The 22,698-nt window shown below is 35.8% G+C and overlaps 4 protein-coding genes across 11 annotated transcripts; 2 read left to right on the forward strand and 2 right to left on the reverse strand.

Moving 5' to 3' along the window:
* Positions 1–718: 718 nt before the first annotated feature.
* On the reverse strand, positions 719–7,118 carry S1P (SITE-1 protease). Of its 2 annotated transcripts, none has more exons than XM_012221310.3 (10): positions 6,389–7,118; positions 5,730–5,855; positions 5,436–5,588; positions 4,911–5,027; positions 4,410–4,594; positions 3,904–4,167; positions 2,394–3,465; positions 1,327–1,824; positions 1,154–1,214; positions 719–1,062 (listed from the first exon to the last, which is right to left on the reverse strand). In XM_012221310.3, the coding sequence occupies exons 1-10, from the start codon at positions 6,917–6,919 to the stop codon at positions 971–973; spliced, it is 3,099 nt and encodes a 1,032-aa protein (XP_012076700.1). In that variant the 5' UTR covers positions 6,920–7,118; the 3' UTR covers positions 719–970. The 2 variants fall into 2 exon arrangements, with proteins under 2 accessions (XP_012076700.1, XP_012076699.1); XM_012221309.4 differs by having other exon boundaries at positions 5,730–5,858; positions 6,389–7,116.
* Positions 7,119–7,598: 480 nt separating this feature from the next.
* RSY3 (Adenine nucleotide alpha hydrolases-like superfamily protein) lies at positions 7,599–13,154 on the forward strand. Of its 6 annotated transcripts, XM_037637139.2 has the most exons (12): positions 7,600–8,169; positions 8,620–8,814; positions 8,901–8,985; positions 9,162–9,237; positions 9,442–9,618; positions 9,746–9,848; positions 10,079–10,188; positions 10,366–10,458; positions 10,568–10,648; positions 11,253–12,095; positions 12,328–12,464; positions 12,671–13,154. In XM_037637139.2, the coding sequence occupies exons 1-11, from the start codon at positions 7,896–7,898 to the stop codon at positions 12,418–12,420; spliced, it is 2,130 nt and encodes a 709-aa protein (XP_037493067.1). In that variant the 5' UTR covers positions 7,600–7,895; the 3' UTR covers positions 12,421–12,464; positions 12,671–13,154. The 6 variants fall into 6 exon arrangements, with proteins under 6 accessions (XP_089581008.1, XP_089581009.1, XP_037493067.1 ...); XM_037637138.2 differs by lacking the exon at positions 12,671–13,154 and having other exon boundaries at positions 7,601–8,169; positions 12,328–12,513; XM_037637141.2 differs by lacking the exon at positions 12,671–13,154 and having other exon boundaries at positions 7,601–8,169; positions 10,369–10,458; positions 12,328–12,513.
* LOC105637726 (Peroxisomal membrane 22 kDa (Mpv17/PMP22) family protein) lies at positions 12,889–16,475 on the reverse strand. Of its 2 annotated transcripts, none has more exons than XM_012221312.4 (3): positions 16,217–16,475; positions 14,556–14,647; positions 12,889–13,691 (listed from the first exon to the last, which is right to left on the reverse strand). In XM_012221312.4, exons 1-3 carry the CDS (start codon positions 16,364–16,366, stop codon positions 13,280–13,282), a joined length of 654 nt encoding a protein of 217 aa, XP_012076702.1. In that variant the 5' UTR covers positions 16,367–16,475; the 3' UTR covers positions 12,889–13,279. The 2 variants fall into 2 exon arrangements, with proteins under 2 accessions (XP_012076702.1, XP_012076701.1); XM_012221311.4 differs by having other exon boundaries at positions 14,556–14,650.
* Positions 16,476–18,885: 2,410 nt separating this feature from the next.
* Positions 18,886–22,614, forward strand: LOC105637728 (uncharacterized). The gene is made up of 3 exons (XM_012221315.4): positions 18,886–19,163; positions 19,888–20,799; positions 21,566–22,614. The coding sequence occupies exons 1-3, from the start codon at positions 19,101–19,103 to the stop codon at positions 22,457–22,459; spliced, it is 1,869 nt and encodes a 622-aa protein (XP_012076705.1). The 5' UTR covers positions 18,886–19,100; the 3' UTR covers positions 22,460–22,614.
* The last annotated feature ends 84 nt before the right edge of the window (positions 22,615–22,698 follow it).

Below are 22,698 nucleotides of genomic sequence, written 5' to 3' on the forward strand. Positions count from 1 at the left end.
AATCTCGCGGACTCGATATATTCAATTTATTATGTCATTCGGCCTTTCTCCCAAAATTTAACGTTTACGGAGTAAAGGATAAACGTTAGTTTAGGGTCACAAAAACGGCAGCGTATTGTATGCGAGGAGATCGACCGAAATTTTAGGCGCTGCCGTTCCACCGCATCCGCATGTAACAGAGCCGATAACTCGTCAAAAAATAAAGACTAACCAGGTTGTCCAAGTCAACAGCTTTTTTTTAGGTGCTGTAGTTCGCACTATCGGAGAGATTAAACTTTCTATCGAAAAATCATGTCCATCACAATGAGCACCAAAGGCTATCTAGTCCACTGTGCATTGTGTCCCCCAATCCAATTACGACGTGTTCATAATTCCCTCTGTTTCTAAAAAAAACCATTTCATTTGTCTAAATTGTGATAAACTATTAAATATATTGACAAAATTACCCTTATTCGCACTGAAGAGAGATTTTTGAGAAGTATAACAATTAATATTCATTGTTTGTAAAGGCTACAAATGAAAAAAAAAAAAATTACTCTCTCTTAAATCCACAAACATGATACTTATTTATGGACAAAGTGCTTTCGCAAACGTGATAATTATTTGTAGACGGAAGTAATTCGATAATTAATTAGCTTGCTGAAGGAAGCATATCCATATTGCGGTAGGCTAATCCATAACCCATAACCGGCAGGCAAATTTTCTTGTTCCTAAGGGCTGTTTCCAAATGATCTATGATTCCTTCACTCTTCAAAAATTTGTGGCATTACAAGATGTTACTTCAAAAAATTTGTGTCATTGCAGGCATCTGAACGAACCAACAGCAATGTACAACTCAACTCTACCCCAATACAAAGCTAATTCCTATCACAGTGCCTGCAATAACTCTCACTAATGTGTAACAATATAAAATACTCAGATTTTGTAACAACATTTCAGGAGCAGAGCAGGTGGAATGATCAGTCTCCAGCTACAGATTGCTTAACCGACCTGAGCCAGATCCTCTTCTCCTCCGACGCCGCCTCTGTCGAATCCGCCAAATGCTCAACAGTAATAAAAGGCCTATAAAAAAGCCAGTAAATCAGTGAAGTACAAAAGGAAAACTATAAAAAGTTTTTTGTAAGTTTGTGAAGTGAGATGATTTTTCACCAACCAGTAACTGCCACAGCTGCAGGTACAAGCCAATGACTAGCAACTAGCCTAGGAGCATCAAGCTGCAAATGAGAGGGAATACAACTACTAATGAGAATGAAACTTTTACTTATAGGGGAGACAAAAGCACTATAGTAAATAATAAGACATCTTAATGGATTGCATATTTCATACCTCATCTCCATAGAGCATGCTCCAGTAACTATTTCCCAACAAGTCGCCCTTGCTTTTCTTGGTAAACTTTGGACGCCTCGAACTTGAAGTGTCAACACTAAAATTCAAGCCTCTCCCCAGATCTATAACAGGATAGCCTGGAAGTCTTCTGTTCCTTCCCCTAACATGTAGATTGTATCCCTTAGTTCCCCACACTTCAAATCTGGAGTCACTCTTGCATATCAGATCCTTTTTCACAACAGCAGAATATGAAGAGAAATTCACATCAGTTCTTCGAGAAGGTAATTGATTATCATCTATGTAAATGCCTGTATCTAGTTTCACAGAATCTGCAAAGAGCAAAGGGTCTCTAATATTCCCACTGGTGAATTCTAACAGTTTCTTCAAAAGCCAGTAACAATTAGTAACCATATGACTGCTATCCAGACAATTGGAGTCCCCATAAACTGCAATACGACCTTCACCCGCCTCTACAAGGCCAAGAATTGGAGAGTCTGCCTGCATAATGTTGATATATATTACTTCCACCCATTCTTCAGCAGAAAAAGGGAAAAAAATTAAATGCTAAATAATTGAACGACCTCAATTCTAGAAAAAAATAAGAGTAATTGTTACATTACCCTTTTATTAATTCTTTGTAATTAAGAGAGAGAGTTTAGTAGAGATATCTAGATAAGGATAAATTTGAAATAAAATAATTAATCCTACCTTCATTTTCTAAATTGTCACATAAATGGAACAAAAGAAGAAGTAAAAAGTGTCAAATTTAATGGAATGGAGAAGTAATGTTGACGAGGTCCAACTGCCCTTGAAATGCTGAAGTAAAAAAAAAAAATTGTCCATGAAAAAAAAAGGGTTTTACAAGTATTTTAAGTATTCATCGAGTAAATTTCTTATCAAGCATGTGTGCATGTATATGTTTGCCTTGTAGAGAGAGAGAGACAGAGAGAGAGAGAGAGAGAGAGGTACCATGCTTGAGGAAAAAAATGCAGAATAATCGACATTTAATAACTAGACCTTGAAGAATGACTGTATGACAAACAATGAATGGAGACCACAGTTTTCACCTTGGTCATGCCAGAAGTCAGCAGTACATTCTGAGTGGCTCCACTTTCTGAGCTATCCAGGAAAGGGAAACTGTGCAGATACCCACCTCTTGGAAACCTTACAATATCAGTTCCAGATGCATATCGACTTTGCTCTCCATCAATAGAAAAATCACCATTTAGTATCTTATCTCCAAAAGCAATCCCAAAAGGGGCCAAAAGATCATTTAGTGCTGGAATATTTGCACCTCCAGTAACAGGAGTCCACCAGCTCCGTGTATTGTCATCGAAGAATCTCATCTTTACCATGGTATCCACATTATACCATTCAGCAAACACAGCCAACCCCAATCCAGCACTAATAACATCATCTCTCAGTTTTTCAATCTCTTCTTGAAAGTACTCATCTTCAAGATCCACTAGCAGAAGTGTCCCATATTGATGAGCATCAAAACATGTGAAAGGTGAACCGAGTGTTTCAACATAGTAACCAGCATCTCGTAACATGTTGAACATAATATGAAAATTTGTATGTAGGTGATCCCCATGCCAATCAAGAATATCATTGCGAACGTCCAAAGAGTCTCTTGGAATATATCCAGGAGGATATTTGATGCTGTGAAATTGATCCCACAGAACCCGCTTTGATCTTGCTGGAGTTGGAACCACCTTCAATTTTAGTTGCAACACACAAGTGCTACTTCGACGGCCCTTCTCACCTGGAGCCGGAGGACTGTATACCCTAAGAGTTACATTGCCTTCAATCTCTCCAGAGAACTGAGCACCTTCTTCCTTTATTTGCATGTGGAGTGCTAAATAACCAGTCCAAGGCCAAATGACTTCTGAATAAGTAAAGTGAATGCTTAGAAGATTTCCTTCTTCATCCACGGGATGCCATGTTGGTGGACTTTCAATATAGCCGATGACACCCATTCCATTCAGTATAGTCGCATTAAACATAATGGGCATGGCACCAGCATAGAGTGGTTGACGACAAAAGGGCCAGGAATAAGGGCAATCCATAAAATCAAGAACACTAGGGAAGATGCTTGCCCGAGGTCGGTAGCTCTTTAGGATTTCATATGATTCTAACCTGAAAAAGGAGTTGAGAGCTCGAAGTGATCATACTGGTATCAAAGGATTGAATGATAATAATACAGCAACAAATAAAAGAAAAGCTGACAATAAGTGCTCATTATTTTTCTAGTCAACTGAAAAATCAACTGCTTCTGTAAAGTTATGTCCCTTATCTCATAACCAGAAAATTCTTTAAAAAAAAAAAAAAAAAGAAAGAAAGAGAAGGGTGCAGTGAATAAAGCATCCCACTTTTGTGGGCTATGGAGGGCCTGATATATGCAGCCTTCCCCCTGTTTTTGCGAAAAGGCTGTTTTTGCAGCTCGAACTCGTGACTTCCAGGTCACAAGTGGAGTAATTTTAATAATAAACAAAGTCCACCCTCTAAAAATTCTTAAAACAAGAAGATAAATTGTTCCAATAAGAATTCCAACTAAACAAAAGTATAAGAACATACAGATTAACTCTTCCTGCACCTTGCTCATACATATTAGGACCAGAAAGCTTAGCAGCTCCTTCAACTAGTGCTTGTTTCATGCTTGCTGGATTTAGAACGTCCTTACGACTATTTTCAGGGATGACACTGACAAGCAGGCATACCACACCAGCAACCACAGGACTTGCTACACTAGTCCCAGATAAACTTTTACAGCCAGTGCTGATCTTCGATCCCATGATTTCCCGCCCATATGCAACAACATCTGGCTTCACACGACCATAGCTATACCAGAAATTTACTCAATTAAGTTTAGTCAGCAATGCCAAAAATAACCCATACTGGGAAAAAACCAAGGGACTAGAGAAAAATAAATGACAAACTTACTCAGTACATGTTAAGCAAGGCCCAAGATAGATAATTCACATGATCATCATCAGAAAGTTCATCTAGTTTATAAAATGACTACAACAGTTCACTAATGCAATAATAATAAATCCTGTAGAAAACAGAGTACAGTGTATTACCCATGAGGAATTTCCCAGGTGCTCATGCCACGAGATGAGAATGGGGCCATGTGATCACTGTAATCTATGCCACCCACACCAATAACATCACTTTGGTCTGCTGGGTTGTTCAAAGTTCCATAAAGTGGTCCATCATTTCCAATAGCCGAAACCATAATGATATTATTGGCTGTTATTTCCCATACCTGGTAGACAAGGATGTCGTAAGCATTAACCGCATAAATATGCAAACTTTATGTGGACAGATGTGTAAAGAGTTTGTAAATGAAGTTTCACAGCAAAAATATGCAAATCAACAAAACTGATCCTGTACACTAGGAAATGCTTTAAATAGTAGTGAATTCAATGAGACAGATATCCAGCTTTCTTGAAACATATTTGAGGGAAAAATACCACCAGTCACTTTGAACAACCGAAGTCATTAGTTGCAGGTCAAGCAAAAGCATCAAATTAATCGTGTCCAGCTGTTGGGCTACAATATACGAGCAAGACAAGTCTTACCTTCTCAACGAATGGCAGATCCAAGTAATCAGGTCCACCTATGCTCAAATTCAACACATCCATCTTTGTGGCAATAGCATAGTTAAATGCATCAAGGAACCATGAAGTGTAGGATACCTGCAATAGGCTGAAGGCTAAATTCTCATAATCTTGCCAAATTTTATAAACTAAAGAAAGTGAATGAAAAAAAATTTTATTAAAAAATGAAGGTTGTAAAGGATATTGTAGACTGAATAAAACTCCTTACATATTGCCTGCTAATACTCTCTTCCATTAGCTTTAAAACAATAACTTTGCCATATGATAATGTGTGAAATTAGTATTTCTTTACCATGAGCGTAAACTTCAGGCCATTATATAAAATAGCATATTTTTAAAGCATAATGTTTAAAAGTTTATGAACTAAACTCAGAAGGCACACGTGCACTTTACATGTGTGTCAACATCAGCACAAATTCAGTAAATGAGATGTAAATACAACAAAATAAGCTAATAAACATATTTCTGACTTCTAACAATCATTACCTGTGCATCTGTAAAAACACGAAATGCATATATCTCTGTATCAGGTGCAAAACCAAGACACTCTGCATCTTGACCAGCAACAACACCAGCAACAAAAGTTCCATGACCAAGATTGTCATTCAAAGTATCTTCATTGGTCCAGTTTGTGCGCTCCTGAAAATTTATGAGGAGTCAATATGAAAACCACCATTGCGGTTACAAATAAAAACTGAAAATAGCATCATAGCAACAGAAATCTGAATCCAAAAGAACCAACGTTGAGAGAATCATACATCTCCCACCAACGACTAATACCTTAATATTACGGAAATGTGGGTGATCAGATCGAATTCCTGTGTCAAAAATAGCCATTTTAACTTTAGCACCAGTATAGCCTTTCGCCCAAAGAACATCTGCCCCAAACAAGGAAGTGACCTGTGACTTCTGAAGCAGAATAAAAAACTGTAAGCAAGTAAAACCAAAGAGAAAAAAGAAATTGTTGAACAAAAATTTGGTCCCTTAAAGTTTGATTTTAAGATAGTCCACGTTCCACTGCGATTACAAAAGAATTAAAGAAGCTCCAAGACATTACAAACATAAAGGGATTAGGAATTTCATTTGAAAGACTTTCTTTTAAGAAGTCTACCAATTTTTTACGCCCAAAAGAATTGAAGTGAGTTATGCAGTTGAATTTTCCATTTGTATGTAGACGCGGACCAGAGATGCAGAGTATAATCATTAGCGTCACAAGCTCTCAGCAATAATAACACACCACAATTGTATTAGATGTCCAAGTCAAACGATAGAACAATATCTTAGATATTCTCATTGTATAAAGATGGGAAAAAAGAAAAGAAAAGGAAGACGCCCTTGACTGAGCCCACTCAAATATTTCAACTCACTTGCTTCTGGCCAAGCAAACAGAATAAAAATTGAATAAATCATTAACAATAGAGAAAAGAAAATCCTCATACCTGCATCAAAAGATGGCGTCCCCAATGAATCGAAGAATTACTGGTTGCCGCCATTGGATAACCTTCATTAAAAGACATAGAAGTGAATATCTTTCCCGGTCGTTTCTTCCCATTTACAAAAGCACCACCACTATTACTACCAAGTATATCCCTTTTATAGCTCAAATCCACATTCACATCTTTAACCATCGCCAATCTCTCAATCTCCCGAATCAATCTCTCCCTCTGGGATTCCTCGATCGCCACCAACCCAAAATCCGTCGCGTATTTCATGGCGGGATTTCGCCTCTCGACCCATTCCCAGCCAGCCGATTTAAGTCTTGACTCCAAATACTGACGATGATGCTCCACCTTTTTGTATTCCGTGAAACGGACTATGTACTTGGTGGTGCTATTGATCTCGTTTCGGGGGGTTAGGGTTAGGGTTTTTTTAGAAAAATTAAGAAAATGGAGAAGAAAGAGGGAGATGAAAGCTATAAAGAAAGCGAATTTCAATGGAAATGTTGTAGAGGCTTGGTGATGGGCGGCCATGGCTGTTCGGTTAGTGAGGTTGTTACTGGTTGTTTGATTTGGCGGGAAAGCTCCCGCATCTGGACAAGAGAGAGTTAAGGAGGTTGAAAGTTGAATCTCAAGTTGTGCGTGGTATGTGAAGTGCAGTTTTCGTGTCCGTCCTTCTTTTCTCCATTGTTTCTGTTTTTTTGTTTTTTGTTTGAACTGACATTGTTTCTGGTTTTTAAAACATAGACTTTTTGACGTTTGAGGGATGTAATTGTCATGTCTACGACGTGGCAATTCCTATTAATTAATTAATATATACTTATACAGATGCATTATTAATTAATAAAGTTTATAAAATAAAAAAAACTTCCAATAGTTATTATTAGCACCAGAAAAAAACCTGGTAATATTTTAATTTAATTATAATTGTAATTATATTAACACAAAACATCATCCAATCTCTATTTTAAAAATTAATTATAAGATTATTAACTTTATAATTTTATTAATTTTTGGATCTTTCTACTCGAATAAATGGATTAAATTGTTAAGTACTCCGTTAATTTTTATAATTTTATTAATATTATGATTTATGGACATTCTCAATCAACCGTTAAAAAAAAAAGGTAAATATTAATAAAATTATAAATTAAGAACCTTATAATTAAAAACAGATAATTATGTTAATTTTTATAATATGGCCTTATTATCGTCTCACCTCATGCGGGGTGTCGTTCCTACCACCGGCGGTCGTTCAACCACAGTACCACTATACCAGTATTTATGGCTCAGGTTAGACGACCGCAATTAAATGATTAAAGAGAATTTGCAGAAGTAATCTCCATTCCCCAGGCGTCGTCTAACTTGATAAACGACTTGTTAACCTCCTGCGACTATAGTCATTCAGGTCCGATATCGTCAGTGGAAATTTACTTCAACGCATAGTAGAAGTATGACAACTCCAATCTTCTGCTCGTCAAAGATTCAAGAAGAAAATTTCCAGTGATTCATGGCGCGAGGGTTCACTCTCTCATCGCAAACCAGAGCCAATACCATTTCTTTCATGAAGAGGATTCCAATTTCGCCACCAAAATGCTGGAGGCCACTCTTCATTTCTCCTCGTCGCCGTTTCTATCGTCTCCGCATACCTCCCTTTGTAACTCCAACTCGCTTATTTTGCTGCAAATCTTCTCTTGTCCAAGACACAATCGACTTAGCGAACTACAAGGAAGCTTTTTCGAGGCAGATGGCTATGGCTGGTCTCAAACGCCACCACCGCATTGGTAAGAGTGATTACTTCCACTTGCCTATTTTCTTTAGCAAAAATTTAGCTTTTTATCTGTGCGTTTGTGTTGTAAATTACCTGAATCGTTTGATTTGAAGAGTAAATGGCTTTCTACTGCTTTGGCTTCTAGCAATTTCGGGAAGTCTGCTTTTTTATTTTTTATTTTTTATTTTTTGGAAGCTACATGTGTGGGGTTTTGGGAGACTATTCGACAGAAGCAGGAAGAGCTGCTTAGTTGGACATGATTTGCTTAATAAATTGTTGCTTGAGTTTTCCTTTCTTCAACTTCTGTTTGGATAGATGGGGTTTGGTTATTATTTTATCTTCAAAATACAAGCTGGAAAAGGAAAAATGTTTGAATTTTGTGATTTTTTTCTGCTTCAGCCAACCAAACCTCTACTTAGATTTATAAATTAAATAAGATATGGGTGTTTGTTTCTTTTCTCAGCTATAGGAGTATCTGGTGGCCCTGACAGCATGGCGCTTTGTTTCCTAACTGCTGCATGGAAAACCGAAGGTCCTAATGCTGTTGGGCAGCATGAAGGTTTTATTGACGGTCTTTTAGCTATAGTTGTAGATCATGGGCTACGTGCAGAGAGCAGAGAGGAGGCACACATTGTTTCCCATCGAGTTTCGGAAATGGGTATATTTGAATTTGAATATGAACCATTCTATACATTGAATTGATTATTCATTACATTGAAGATGGCTAACATGAATTTTGTGTAGGAATCAGATGCGAGATTGCCTGTTGTAGTTGGTCAGATGGGAAGCCTAAACAAGGTCACTTGCAGGAAGAAGCAAGGGATGTAAGGTGATTCTTTTGGTTCCTTCTAAAGCTAGGAATTGGGGTTGCTACTCTTGACTCCACTCAATCCCTCTGTTTCCTTCTTCCTCTGATGGGAGGTGGGAATTCATTCTTCAATACTAAATGCTTTAAGATATTGAATGCTCAAAAACTAGGATATAACCATTTTGCTTGGACTTCAGGTACCAACAATTACAGAATATTTGCTTTCAAAACCAGACTGGCGTGTTAGTAATTGCACACCATGCAGATGACCAGGTTTGGAGCACCATTAAGTTTTTACTCTTTTTCTACATACATGTATTTGCTTTAAATGTCTAAGAGTCCTTGTGCATGTGAATAGCATGTAGAACTTTGTCTATAATAAAGTGAAATGCAAAAGATTCGCATTTTAACTGTTGGTTACAGCTTAGAAAGCTTTCTAAGGACACTGCAAATATTGTAATTTTTGAGCAAATGCAGGCTGAATTGTTCATTCTCAGACTCTCTCGCACTAGTGGTGTGCTAGGACTTGCTGGCATGGCCTTTACTTCTCAATTGTTCTCCTCAAGCACACATTTTTATGATGAAGCTCCAAAGAATGAAGGGATACTTCTAGTGCGGCCGCTCTTGCATTTTTCTAAGGAAGATATGTACAAGGTTAGCAGTGAAAAGTTTGTCATGGAAAGATATTATTTCTTGAGTAAAGATAAGGAGCACTCCTGAGATCGTTGCTGTTTAATTTTTATTGCTTTTACGTATAATAATGATTGTTATCTGCTTCCAGATATGTGAAATGGGTGGCCAGGACTGGGTGGAGGATCCAACGAACCGAAGTCTATTATATGCTCGTAATAGGATTCGAATGTCATTAGGGAACTTCTCATCATGTTGGTACATGTGATACTTACAATAGTTAGGATTTAGCTTCATTTTGTAAACATGTGATGCAAGATTTTTGATTTTTTATTATTTTTGTGTTTTCTTTGAACTTATCTGCTTAGATGAATCCAATATGATGGTGTGTGCACTCTATCCTGATATGGGAAACACCAAACTTGGCTTTCCTTAATGCAAACACAAACTTAGCCTTCTCAAATAACTAGCTCTTGTTTTCCAGATACCTTCAAATCTGAAATGCAAGCTGTAATTTCCGCCTGCCGACAAACGCGTGCTTTTGTTGATAATATTTGTAGTAATTTGATAAGTCTGGCTGTGGCCATTGATGATGTAAGCATCCTTGACTGTTGGACACCTTCTGTTATCTTGAGTGCCTAATTTTACATTCAACGTGATCATGGAAACTTGAGTATTGGTGTCCTTCTAAAGAAAACTTTATTTTATATTTGCCAGAGTTTATGTATGACTAACAATTTGTGTTTCTCCCTTCTCTTTTGATGTGGTCAGCAGCAGGGATATGGCATCATTGATTTAGAGATTCTCAATCCCTCAAAAATTGTGGACTTATGCCTGGCAAAGTTTATTGCCTTAGTCTTGCAGGTACTGATTAATAGATCTTGTAATGCACTCGATTGTTTTCCTGAATGACATTCTAATCTAGAATCACTTGGAAGCACTATACTGATGCTCTTTAATCTCAACCTGTCAGTTTATCTCTCAACGTCATAGACCAGTCAGAGGTAGCACTTCAAAATTGCTGTTGGACTACATTCGTACTTTCCCATGCAAGGTACATCATTCTGACCACTCATGTTCTTACATTTCTATGCAATTATACATTAGTTTGTTCTCTGTTGTAGATGCTGAAGGTTTTCCTTTTTTCCAATTTTTTAACATTTTCTTTTATTAGTGCATAATTTAGACAAAATCAAGCCTTGCACTTTATATCTTCTACTGATAATGTATTATATGTGTAATTGTTTAAGACTTCTATCAAGAAGTCATGATCCTCATGGAAGCGATCTTGCAGGAGTGTTTCCTTAGTTCCTTTTGCTCAGTTCAATAAATTTTTAGTTTGAAATAGCGTTCATGTGACAAGTTCACAAAAAATACAGAAAGAAAGACTATATTATGTTCTCCACTTTCTAGGATCCTGTTTGACTGGATCATTGGGAAATGATTTATTCAGCAACAAAAAAATTTTTTGGTGGGAATTTCTTCTAAAAAATAGAGAACACAGAAACATTGAATGGAATCTTATCATGGCTTATCATTATGCTTCATTGCTTAAACTAAAGTGGCATGGAGAAATATTTGGCTCTTTTTTTATCTTCAAAAATTGATTATGTTGATGCTGATCTCAACTTCTTTTTGTTATTTTCACAATCCTGCAGGCCTCCCTTACAGCAGCTGGATGTTACCTTTGTCCAGCTCCTGGGTCTAGGGGAACCAAAGTCCTAATTTGCTGCTCTGTTGATTGTCCTCGGCCTTCAAAAATGGAATTGACTTGCATTTATTCTGGTGGAAGACTGAGGCAATCTGTCCCAAATGAGTTGGAGCAAATTATAGCCGATGGAAAATCATACGCAGGTCACTCTGTTCCCGATGCATCAGATGTGTATTTTTTGGACTCTACATCTGAATCAGTCCTAACAGAAGCCAAAAGGCTTAATTTTATCAGTGAGTCAACCTATAGGAATATACTTATGTTGCAGCGGGATGAAATCAAACATTTCAAGGCCAAAACTGAAGATAATTTTAACTTCAAGCCAAAGGATGAGGTTGAATCTATCACTAAAAATGAACATCTGGGACCTGGGCAAATATGCTATTTCATGAACAGGTTCTTGGTCAAATGGAAACTGAGCAAGTATATTCCTGTTAATGCTGTTCCTGACAAAACTTATTGTGATAGGGATTTGGGAGAACAAAGTTATCATTATTCTTGGTCTTGCATAATTGCTCATGACATGGTTGTTGACGTGAGGCACATGGTTGAATCTGATTGGCTCTATCTTGGTAAGTTGTCAAAGTGTGCAAGTTTGGATGATTTACGCCAGCAAGTAATGTATGCAGCCGGTGAAGTGGAGCAATTAACGGAGAAGAGGAACCTGTACTTAGATTATTTAAGGTTCTCAGCTGAAAGAGCACTCACTTTGTTGAAATCTATTCCGGTTGCAGCCAGAAGAAGCCTCCCTGTCCTGATCAATCACCAAGGACTGCTATTAAGCGTCCCAGTGAGTTGTCCTCTTTTCCAGCTATCTGTTACTACTGAAGCAAATATATATCACTTGCTTCTCATTTCTATTAACAAAAATCTAACATCTCACTAAAAAAATCTTCCGATCTATCTTGTTGCCAGTCAGTAGCTTTTCTTTCCAATTCATCATTTCCAATATGATTGTGAATTTCTCATTGTTTACCATTGGTGTCCATTCCTTCTGAAACTTGATATCTTGTTTTTTTCAGAGCATTGGCTTCAAGAATTGCCCTTGTTTGATGGTATCGTGTGTATTCAAGCCAAGAGTACCACTTGGGGGAGGCCATAGTTCATTTATGTAGTCTCTGTAATCAGTTCAATAGATTTTCTTTTTCAAGAAAAAAATGTATGAAGTCATTTTCATGAGCATAAATTTACCCCTTTTTGCTTTTTAACTTTTTATGGTTTCTCGTTTCCCTTTCTTTTGTTGGTGATTTCCGAATATCTCATTAGGCTTATAGAAAAAAAGAAGAAGGAAAAGTCTAAATAACAGGTTACATTTTACTTTTTGTGCATTTGAATGATAGAAGTACCTGACTCTTTGATTTCTAGGCGCAGGACAAATTCCAATTTCTGTTTGCTGTCGAGGGAGAGTGGATTAAGCGAAAATGGAATTAATACAAATTTCTCCTCCAGGTAAAAGAAAATTGGAAGAGGCGAGGATTGCTGTTTTGCATCTTAATTACTAGCGGGACTTCGGATAGCAGGGTATATAACGTGGAAATAGCACGACCAACTCCATATTAAAGTTTGCCTTCGAACACATGAAGTATAGTCAAATCTCATGCATGAGTTCGAAAATTTTCATTTATTCACAATTTCAGATAGAAACGATGTGAACCTTGACAGACTCTGGCCATAAGTAGTGGCCTGTGGCCCTGTGCAGTCGACATGAAAAGAACTTAAGATAGTTTCGGAGATGTAACAAGATGCCCTAACAAATAAAGGGCTTGATTCTGTGTTCCAATGCCTTGAGATTTCAGGGACTAAATTTAATAACGCTTTACAATTATAAAGCAATTAATTCACCCCCAAATCCCAATTTCTAAAACCTCTTTTGGCACTTCAGGCAGTTATAATTTTTTCTGGAGTTACACGTTTGTTGTGTACTTGTCAATTTTATCATTCAGAAAGGAAGATACAACAGAGCGAGGAAATCTTTCATAATCTGCCCTGACCTCCTCGTTCCTTCAAAGGGCCAAAAGACGTAAACCACTGCTTCCAAGGGGCATCATTTTGTTGCTCAATCCATGACAAGAACGCACTGTCTAACAAGCAGAACATATTAACATAGAGGAGTTGATACCTCACTGGCACGTACCGGAAATTCGCAATCTGAACTATTGGCCATACACCACCCTCTAAAATCAAGGCAGGAAGGAAGTCCCTCTTCAAATCTTCCTTAACTTGAGCTACATTCTTGCCAGTGGAAAATCCCATATAAGTGAAGAACACAAACAAATCAAAGGGGCCAAAGATTATGCCATCAGCAGCCACTTTAGTAGCTACAAATCGAACTGATTTTGGTGGCAGTTGAAGTCGCAGTCTTATAAGCTTGTCCAAGCCTTCATACCTGTGACAGAGAAAACATTGATATGTTAAGACAAAAGAGGTGATGCTCTAGTACTTGCTTATGCACGATTCTTTTGTGATTCAGATAAGTGCATCTCAATTCAGAAGTTCAGTACTTTACCACGCATAAAATATCCAATTCTGATCACAGTCTCCAACTGTTTATAGAATGATCTACTTTATGATAGAAAAGAATATTTCTTTAAGATGGAGCTTGAAGTGCAGCCTTCGTCTTGGTTCTCTAATACATTTTAGTCGGAAGCCCTCTAAAAGTATTCAATCTAAATCTTGAACCTCAAACATAAAAATATGGCTAGAGTGCACTTTATGCATAATCCATTTCAAATTATGATAAATTGCAAGGCAAACATGGGAATCATGTCTTTAGTCTTATGTCAAGAAAATGAAAAAAAAATGGGATTGAAAAAATGAAATGCTGCTCGCAAAGTTTAGATGTTAGAAAGACTAAGATTTTTATATCTAAGTTCCATTTTAACTATATTGGATTGAAACTCGCACAAGAATGGATTATGTATATATGGCAAGGATAGTTGCTAATTTGAGGACTTAAATGTAAGAGGACTACTTCCAATAATTGACAGGAGAGGGAACATGAACTATTAATGGACTATAGTTGGAAATGGGTACTCTTGTTGCGTAAGGTGCCCATTTTCGGCAATCAATTGATTTGTTTCAATATAATTTCAACATATATAATATAAAATCTATATAGCTCCATCAACAAACTATGTATTTCCCTAAACATGATCCCTAGAAGAAGACTGCATTTTAGTGGTAAAACGTGCAATGGCAAACAAAGATCACATGAAATAACCCAAAGGAAAGTAATAAAAGGAGCACAAACCAAAAGTGGCCAACTGGACCAACAAAGCCAAATCCAAACATACTAGTGATAGCTACACGTCTCCAGTTGATTTTGAATTCTGCTTCTACATCCTTCTTCAAGAAAAATATAAAAGAATGTTACCAATGCAGAGAAACTGGTCATCACGCAAAGCACATTTAACTTCAGCAGAACCGACAAATTCAGTTCACAGCATGGGAAGCGAAAAATACAGAGTACTACAACAGCACTAATTTAAAGGAAAAGATGATGCCGTGATGGTGTTTCAGTTTACAGGAATTTAATTATAATAAAAAATATAATGTAATAACACAGTAATTAATTTTCACTAAATCAACTTGGAAATTCTAAATTTTGAAATGCGATGTTAATCAGAACATGTGGTAGTCACGAGGCAAAGATTTTGCTCTAGGCTTTGACTAAAATTTAACATGTTACTCCGAGATATTCAATTGTTTTTGCTTTGTTTGATGTGATTATGCATATATGGATTATGGATCAGAAGAAATTAGCAGTCAAAAAGGTGATGAAATAATTCCTTGAATATTTGCAAGGTACACAAGCTCCCAAAAGGGAGGATGCTAAATGGAGTTCCTGAGGAGGCAAGACTAACCAATGTATTCTAATGCATCTTTTTCCTTACAATATACAGGAATTCAATTTTTAAAATAGGCATTTAAGGCTATATTATCTTTATCACTATCTATTGGGATTAACAGCCAATGGAATCTTGCAAATGTTTATTCCCCAAATAATAGAAGGATATGAAGCAAACTATTCTTAGATGCTCATGAATATCTGTATCTTCATTATTTGACCATCAACCACAAATTTCCAGTAGTAGTGTTAGAGATACAGGCCCAACAGTTTATGTTGGTCCTAATTGCAGGAAATGAGAAAATAAAAATAATAACAATAAATAAATAAAAAAACAATATAGCTACAACAAAGAAAGACCAATACCAAGTTGGTTTTACTTTTTCAAATTAAAGTAAACTATTCAAGCAAATTTGCAAAGATTTTCTAAGTGAGCTACCAATCTACATGCTGCCAAGCAATCTTAAAAATAATATCGTCAAGGAATGCTATCATTGCAGGAAAAGCGAGTCAGTCACTATTGCCGAGGTTATTAATTTGAAAAAACACCATTCCTTCTCCACATCATCACCAGCTCCTATAACATTAATAGTGATGGTGCATTTGTCCTGTAAATTGTAATGGCCTAAGTCTCAGATTAAGGACGTGTAGAATGTAGCCATTATAGAAATAGAGTCAATGAAACCCAAATGCACCCAAAACCAATTGCATCGATGGAACAAGGAAACAGTAGAAGATGCCCAATAAAGGAAAAAACTTTCTGCAATTGAAAGAGCAAGGTAGATAAAGTACAACATAAAAGTCAAACAGTAGCATTTAATCAAAACAAACTATGTTGATAAAGCAAGAATATCCAAAAGAACAAATTCATATTTAAAAGTAAGCAAATTGGTTCAAACTAACAACAAATTTCTTCAAAATACCTCAGTTTTCAAAGTCCCATACGAAAGGGACTGTAAGGGCAAAGTATAAGAAGCTTCAATTAAATCAAGAAAATCGAGGATATACAATACATTAAAAAAATAAATGAGAGCAACTCTTTAAATTAGGGATAGTGAGGTTACAGATTTCTTTAGACGGTTGACTGCTGTTGAGTGAGTGATGTATTGAGCGCCAATATCCCCAATGCCCCAAAGAATTCCAGAGCTGATGATTTGGGTCTTAACTGGATGAGAAGATAGGCAGTGCTGGTACCATTTCCATAGCTTCAGCATCTTATCAGAAAGAAAGAGAGACGGCAAAGCATACAGAGAGAGAAAAGTAATTTAGGAAGCCATGTCCTGCTGATGACCAATTGGCAGGAGGTCAGATTTCAGGCATCTCGTTGATTTTATAAACCTGGATGTTGGTGTACTTTGCTCTTTTTTTTTTTTTTTTTTTTTTGTTTTTTTACTTTTACACAAATATAAAAATTCCATTTTTTTAAAAAAAATTATTACATAGCCTACAAAATTATGAAATTAATTATTAAATAATAATGAGTCAAACTTAATAATAATTTTTTTCCTCTTTTTAGTTGTTGATTATCTAAATAATTTCTTAGAAAAATTGTATCTTATATATACTTGCAAAAAACATAAATGAGCTGGAACAGTGGGGTTAGCATTTCCTGGCTTTTTTTGTAAAATATTGTTTTAATGTAGATTGTTGACCCGTAATGCTTAAATTTTAAGTTGATAAGCATAGGATATGTAATAAAATCATATTATTTTTTCTTTCACTTCTCTCGCGCGTATATATATATATGAAAGCTTAAACAAATAGAATGTTTAAGGCGTAATCTTTATTTCATATTCTTTTTTTTTTTTTTTAGAAAAATTAATTTTTTTATTTTTCTATATTTTAATTGGTCAACTTAATTTTTCAATTTAATATTTAATGTTGGCAATTGATAACTTTTTAAATCTATAATCTTATCCAACTAGAACTCCAAAATCTAGCTAAATTTTTGGAATTGAATACGTTATATAATCTAATCTCTACCTCTTAAGTAATTCACAAATAATTATCAACTGCCATACTGCGAGATGCCTTGGCATTTTTCATTCTTTCAAATCTTCTTCTCCATTCAACAATAAGTAAATTCCTGCAAATTCTTTTCTCTTGGTAAACTTCTACCAATTAGAAGTTACATATTACTCTTTGTTTATGTGGAAGTAAATTTGATAAATGAATTCAAGCCAAACTGTACGTTTTCACACTAAACTCTTTCGTCTGCTTCTTACTGGCTTCTGCAGATGAGCTTCTCAACCATTCTATGTCTCTCCTGCCAAAACCAGCTTCTGTGATGTTGATGTTATTCAATGCTTATGCATCATCAGTTTATAACACTTGAATGGGAGAAGGTTTCTTTTTCTCTTTTTAATTTATTTTTCCAAACTTGTTTTTTTAAAGAGGTTCCAAATGATGTTTTCTATAGAAATTGGAAATTTATTTCTTTCAGGTTTGAATTTGAATGAGCTTGGAAATTAATACTCACTCAGTATCCATTTAGATAGATATTATATCCTTATTTAAAATTTTTAATTATTCTAAAATTTGTAATCAGAGTGGAATATCTAAATTTTTAACTATTTGTCTATCAATAGCCCTTTTTTATATTATTTGTCAATAAATTAATTATGTGTACTTATTTTATCTCTCTAATTTTCTCTCCTTCCATTTTTTTTTTCTATATATATCACTTATTTTGCCCACGTTTCTTTGAAACTTACACTTATATTAATTACAATAATTTTTAGACTCACCAAATTTAAATTATAAATTTGAAAATTTTTAATTTTAAACTAATTTATGATTAATTAATATATAGATAATTATAACTTTAAAATTTTTTATTTTTGATTGGCTGTTGAGTGTTTTTAATTAATAGATATACATGTAGATAACTGACTTCAAAATTAGTTTACTCAAAAATACATATAAAAATATATTTTACTCAAAATACTTTCAATCATTTTTATTGTTAGTCTTAATATAAAAATATAAATTAAAATTCTAATAACATAATTCAATAAAATTAATTATTCAAATGATTTATAATATTTGCATGCGCGAAACGGGGAATCACGGCTGGTTTCGTTTGAGATAAAATCATACATATAATATAACGACCATTAATTAAAAAATAAAAATAGAAGATAAAACAACGCGTCCTCAACGGTTATCCACTGTGGAAACAACTGTCCGACGGTATTTCGACCGCGCGTTTTGTTAACAATATCTGACATATCTACAAACGACCAAGAGACGGCGAATCGTCGTTTATTCAAGGATGCGTTCTCCATTTCCGTTGCGTCAACTATCAGCGAGCGGACCACATCTCTTAAAGATAAAAAGTACCCACATGATGGAAGCCCAGGTAAACCAGTCAGATTGGGCCAATCTGAGCCCATATTTTTCCTCTTAGGACCGGTCCAAACCTTGATGTTTTTTATTTCAGAGATACCATCGTATTGGGAAATATTATGTTAAAAAAGTTTTTGGCAAGAAAACGAAAAAGAAAAAAGTTATGGATATTGTAAAGAAAATATGTCTCATATCAAGAGCAAAAGAAGAATACACAGTAGCAATGCTTTAAATTTCGAACCTGTGTAATAATAAAAGTAGGCGTGGCAAATTCTGCTCCTCTAAATTTATATTTCAATAATAATGTAAAACTTTTGGCACCAACACTTTCTACAGCCTCAAAATACAATCTAAAAAATCTGGTTCTGATAATATTTGTGGATAAGAATCGTCAGTGGTTGCCACAACACAGACTCATAACCCGCTAAACGACATCAAGTTTGATTTCTTCTGATTTCAGACCTGCATGTACAAGTCTAAGACCAACAAACCAAGCATGCAAAGCAAAACACATCTTTATTTCCGCTATAGACAACCAAACTAACTTCTCCCACTCTGTAGATTTCTTCTGTATTTATTTTAAGTGTTCACATCGGAATCATGGGTAAGCAGCGAAATGGAACAATCACAAGCAGCAAGCTGGTTGAGCCATCAACAGTTATGGTACAAAAATACATTCTTGATCACTTTTCTTGCTTAAAATTGGTTACTTGGGTTGCACTTTTTGATTGCTTCTATTTTTTGAGCCCAGAAGTTATTCTTCCTGAATAATTTGGAACTGGGTTTGCTTGAATTTTGTTGGTTCCACGATCAATTTCAAAAGTTATATTTGCAAACTTGTTATAATTTTGGTTATGCTTCAGTTTTTTGCATTTTGATTTTTAGGTCTAACTTCTTCTTCACATCTTATGATGTTTTGATTAGTTCTATTTGGTAGTTTATTCTTCTTCTTCTTCTTTTTTTTTTTTTTTTTTTTTTAATAACTTTCTATCGACTGAATTCATTGTGTATACATCAGATGCTGTGCATACTGAAAATTAAACTTGAACCATGCAAGCTTAGTTGCCCATTTATAGTTTGACAATAGGCAATAGCCAAATTCACAGTTTTGTTTCCAAGGACAGAAAATGGTGTAGCAATTACTTACATATTGTCAATATCGCTCATATATGCCTTTTCTTTTAGTGTGCGTTTGGATGGCTGGATTTGAGATTCTTGCATTTGAGAAATGATTGTTTGGATGAAAGTCAGATTGATTTTAGGACAAACGATGGAATATCTATTTTTACCATTTTATAAAATTTTATGGGGACTATTTGAGGTTGGCTAACCAAATTAAATCGTCAACCGAATGAGAGCCAATTTCTGATCAATTTGAACTTCACAGGAATTACATTCGCCAGAGGAGAACCAATTTCAATTAATTTCTTCATCTGTTGATTCACAAGTTCAATCTTGCTGTTCTGCCTGCTTAGGCAAAAACAGTTGCCGAACAGTTCGTTCAAGAACAAAACTGATGAATACTTTGATTGAAAGAGGGAAACCTCATGAAGCCCATTTGATTTTCAATAATTTAATAGAAGATGGGCATAGACCAACTCTTATAACATACACAACTTTTGTAGCTGCTTTGACTCAGCAGAAACGTTTCAAGTCCATTCTTTTACTCATCTCTGAAGTGGAACAAAATGGGATCAAGCCTGATTCCATACTCTTCAATGCCATGATAAATGCCTTTTCTGAATCTGGAAATGTGAAAGAAGCCATGAGAATCTTTCAGAAAATGAAGGACAGTGGATGTAAGCCCACAACTAGCACATTTAATACCCTTGTTAAAGGGTATGGGAATGCTGGTAAGCTTGAAGAAGCTTTGAAGTTGTTAGATTCAATGATGCTGGATGGAAGCGTGAAACCAAATGACAGGACATATAATATTCTAGTTAGAGCTTGGTGCAACAAGAAAAACATAAAGGAAGCATGGAATGTCGTGTATAAGATGGTAGCATCAGGTATGCAACCTGATGTTGTCACATACAACATACTAGCAAGGGCTTATGCTCAGAAAGGGGAGACAAGCATGGCTGAAGAGATGATATTGGAAATGGAGAACAAGAGAGTTGCACCCAATGAGCGGACTTGTGGAATCATTGTTAATGGCTATTGCAAAGAAGGTAATATGATTGAAGCCTTGAGGTTTGTGTACAGAATGAAGGAGCTTGCAGTGCACCCTAATCTTGTTGTTTTCAATTCCCTCATCAAAGGATTTCTTGATATCACAGATACTGATGGAGTTGATGAGGTGAGTATCTGCATCTGCACCCTGAAAATAAACTTTTATATTGATAATACAAAAAACTTAGAAATCTTGCAAAACCTTTCGAAACAGTCAGTGCCTTTCAATTGCCTGAATACTGAACTTATATTAGCAAATCTTTTTCTTCATTCCATTCTTTCTAAATGTTTCTGGTGTAAGTTTTCTGTATCATTTGCAAAGAACTTGGCCATAAAAAATTGCTGTTGCACCTCTTGTTTATTGAGAGTGCTAGTGACTGAAACTCTAAGAAGAAATTTTAAATTAAGTCAAGTGAGGGTTTACCACATCTTGTGGCTTGGCTCCTATTTGGATTATCACTAATGCATAACATCAATGACTTTTTGTCCTTCAAGAAACTTGTATCTTCTGTAATTATACTATATGCATGCATCTGGCAGTAGTTCAAAATTAGGATGATATTTAACAACTCAAGCAGGGAAGCTTCTATCCTCAGACTTGGAATTCATGGAAAACAATCAATTAGGAATTGAACTTAATTTTATCATCTCATAGCTCAACGCATATAGAAGTTGAGCTGTACTGGCTGCCATTTGCATCTGCTTGCTGACTTAGGGCAGTGGATGACATCAGTGGCGAGCCAAAAAAATGTTAGAAAGACAACCGCTGTTCTCTTTCTTTCTTTTGTATGACAAGACAAGATAAGTCAAGTTAGGCCTATGCTTTATAACTTATAGAGCATTTCAATACATTGGAACTTCTTAATAATTTTGGTATTGTATGTATTCTACAGGCATTGTCTTTGATGGAAGAATATGGAGTCAAGCCAGATGTTGTAACATTTAGCACAATCATGAATGCATGGAGCTCGGCAGGGCTCATGGACAAATGCCAAGAAATTTTCAATGACATGGAGAAGGCTGGGATAGAACCCGATATCCATGCATTTAGTATTCTTGCAAAAGGATACGTGCGTGCTGGAGAACCGGAGAAGGCTGAGTCAGTCCTGATTTCAATGAGCAAATCTGGTGTTCTCCCAAATGTTGTTATCTGCACCACTGTAATCAGTGGATGGTGCACTGCTGGGAACATGGATAATGCAATTAAGATTTATGAGAAGATGTGTGAAATTGGCATTCCCCCCAATTTGAAAACTTTTGAGACCCTGATATGGGGTTATGCAGAAGCAAGACAGCCATGGAAAGCAGAAGAGTTGCTGCAAACAATGGAAGAAAAGGGAGTCTTTCCTGAGGAGAGCACTATGCAGCTTGTTGCAGATGCATGGCGAGCCATTGGTTTATCAAGTGAAGCCAATAGAATTATGAAAAATGAAGCAGCAGGAGAGGAAATTATTGCAGATGATAAGAAAGGTCAGATTCCTGTAGAGAGCTTGGAAAGGATTTATAAAGATCAAAACCTTGGTGCTTCTTACTCTAAGATCTTGCAGATACCTGGAGAAGTTATTACCAAACAAAATGGATCTTCTGTTAAAATTAGAACCCAAATGATCCATAGGAATTTTAGGTCTTCATCTGAAATTCTGTGGACGAGTACTAACTCTATCTTCCTTAACCATATGCGTACATTCAGGATGCCACCGCAAATTGTATGCAGAAAGCAACACAGTCGTTGTTTGGCAATACACAGGAAGTTTGTAAATTCAGGTAGAATCATATCCATAAATTGACACGGAAATGTTGAGATTGCTATCAGGGCAAGCATGGAAAGCATTGATGATTTCTTTCTGCTTCAAGTTGTAGATACTGTAATTCCTATATCATACATTCTTGGTACTTCCATTGCTTGGAATCATTGATCGAAATCTTATAGACCATTTTTTCACTTCTTGTAATGTTGATTATGCAAGGCATATTTATCTATCATTACAATGACATGGGACTGTTTCATTCGATGTTTGCACTCAAT

Source organism: Jatropha curcas, chromosome 8, assembly GCF_041381405.1.
Source record: "Jatropha curcas cultivar XTBG-Jc1 chromosome 8, XTBG_Jcur_1.0, whole genome shotgun sequence".
In the NCBI taxonomy this organism is placed as follows: domain Eukaryota; kingdom Viridiplantae; phylum Streptophyta; class Magnoliopsida; order Malpighiales; family Euphorbiaceae; genus Jatropha; species Jatropha curcas.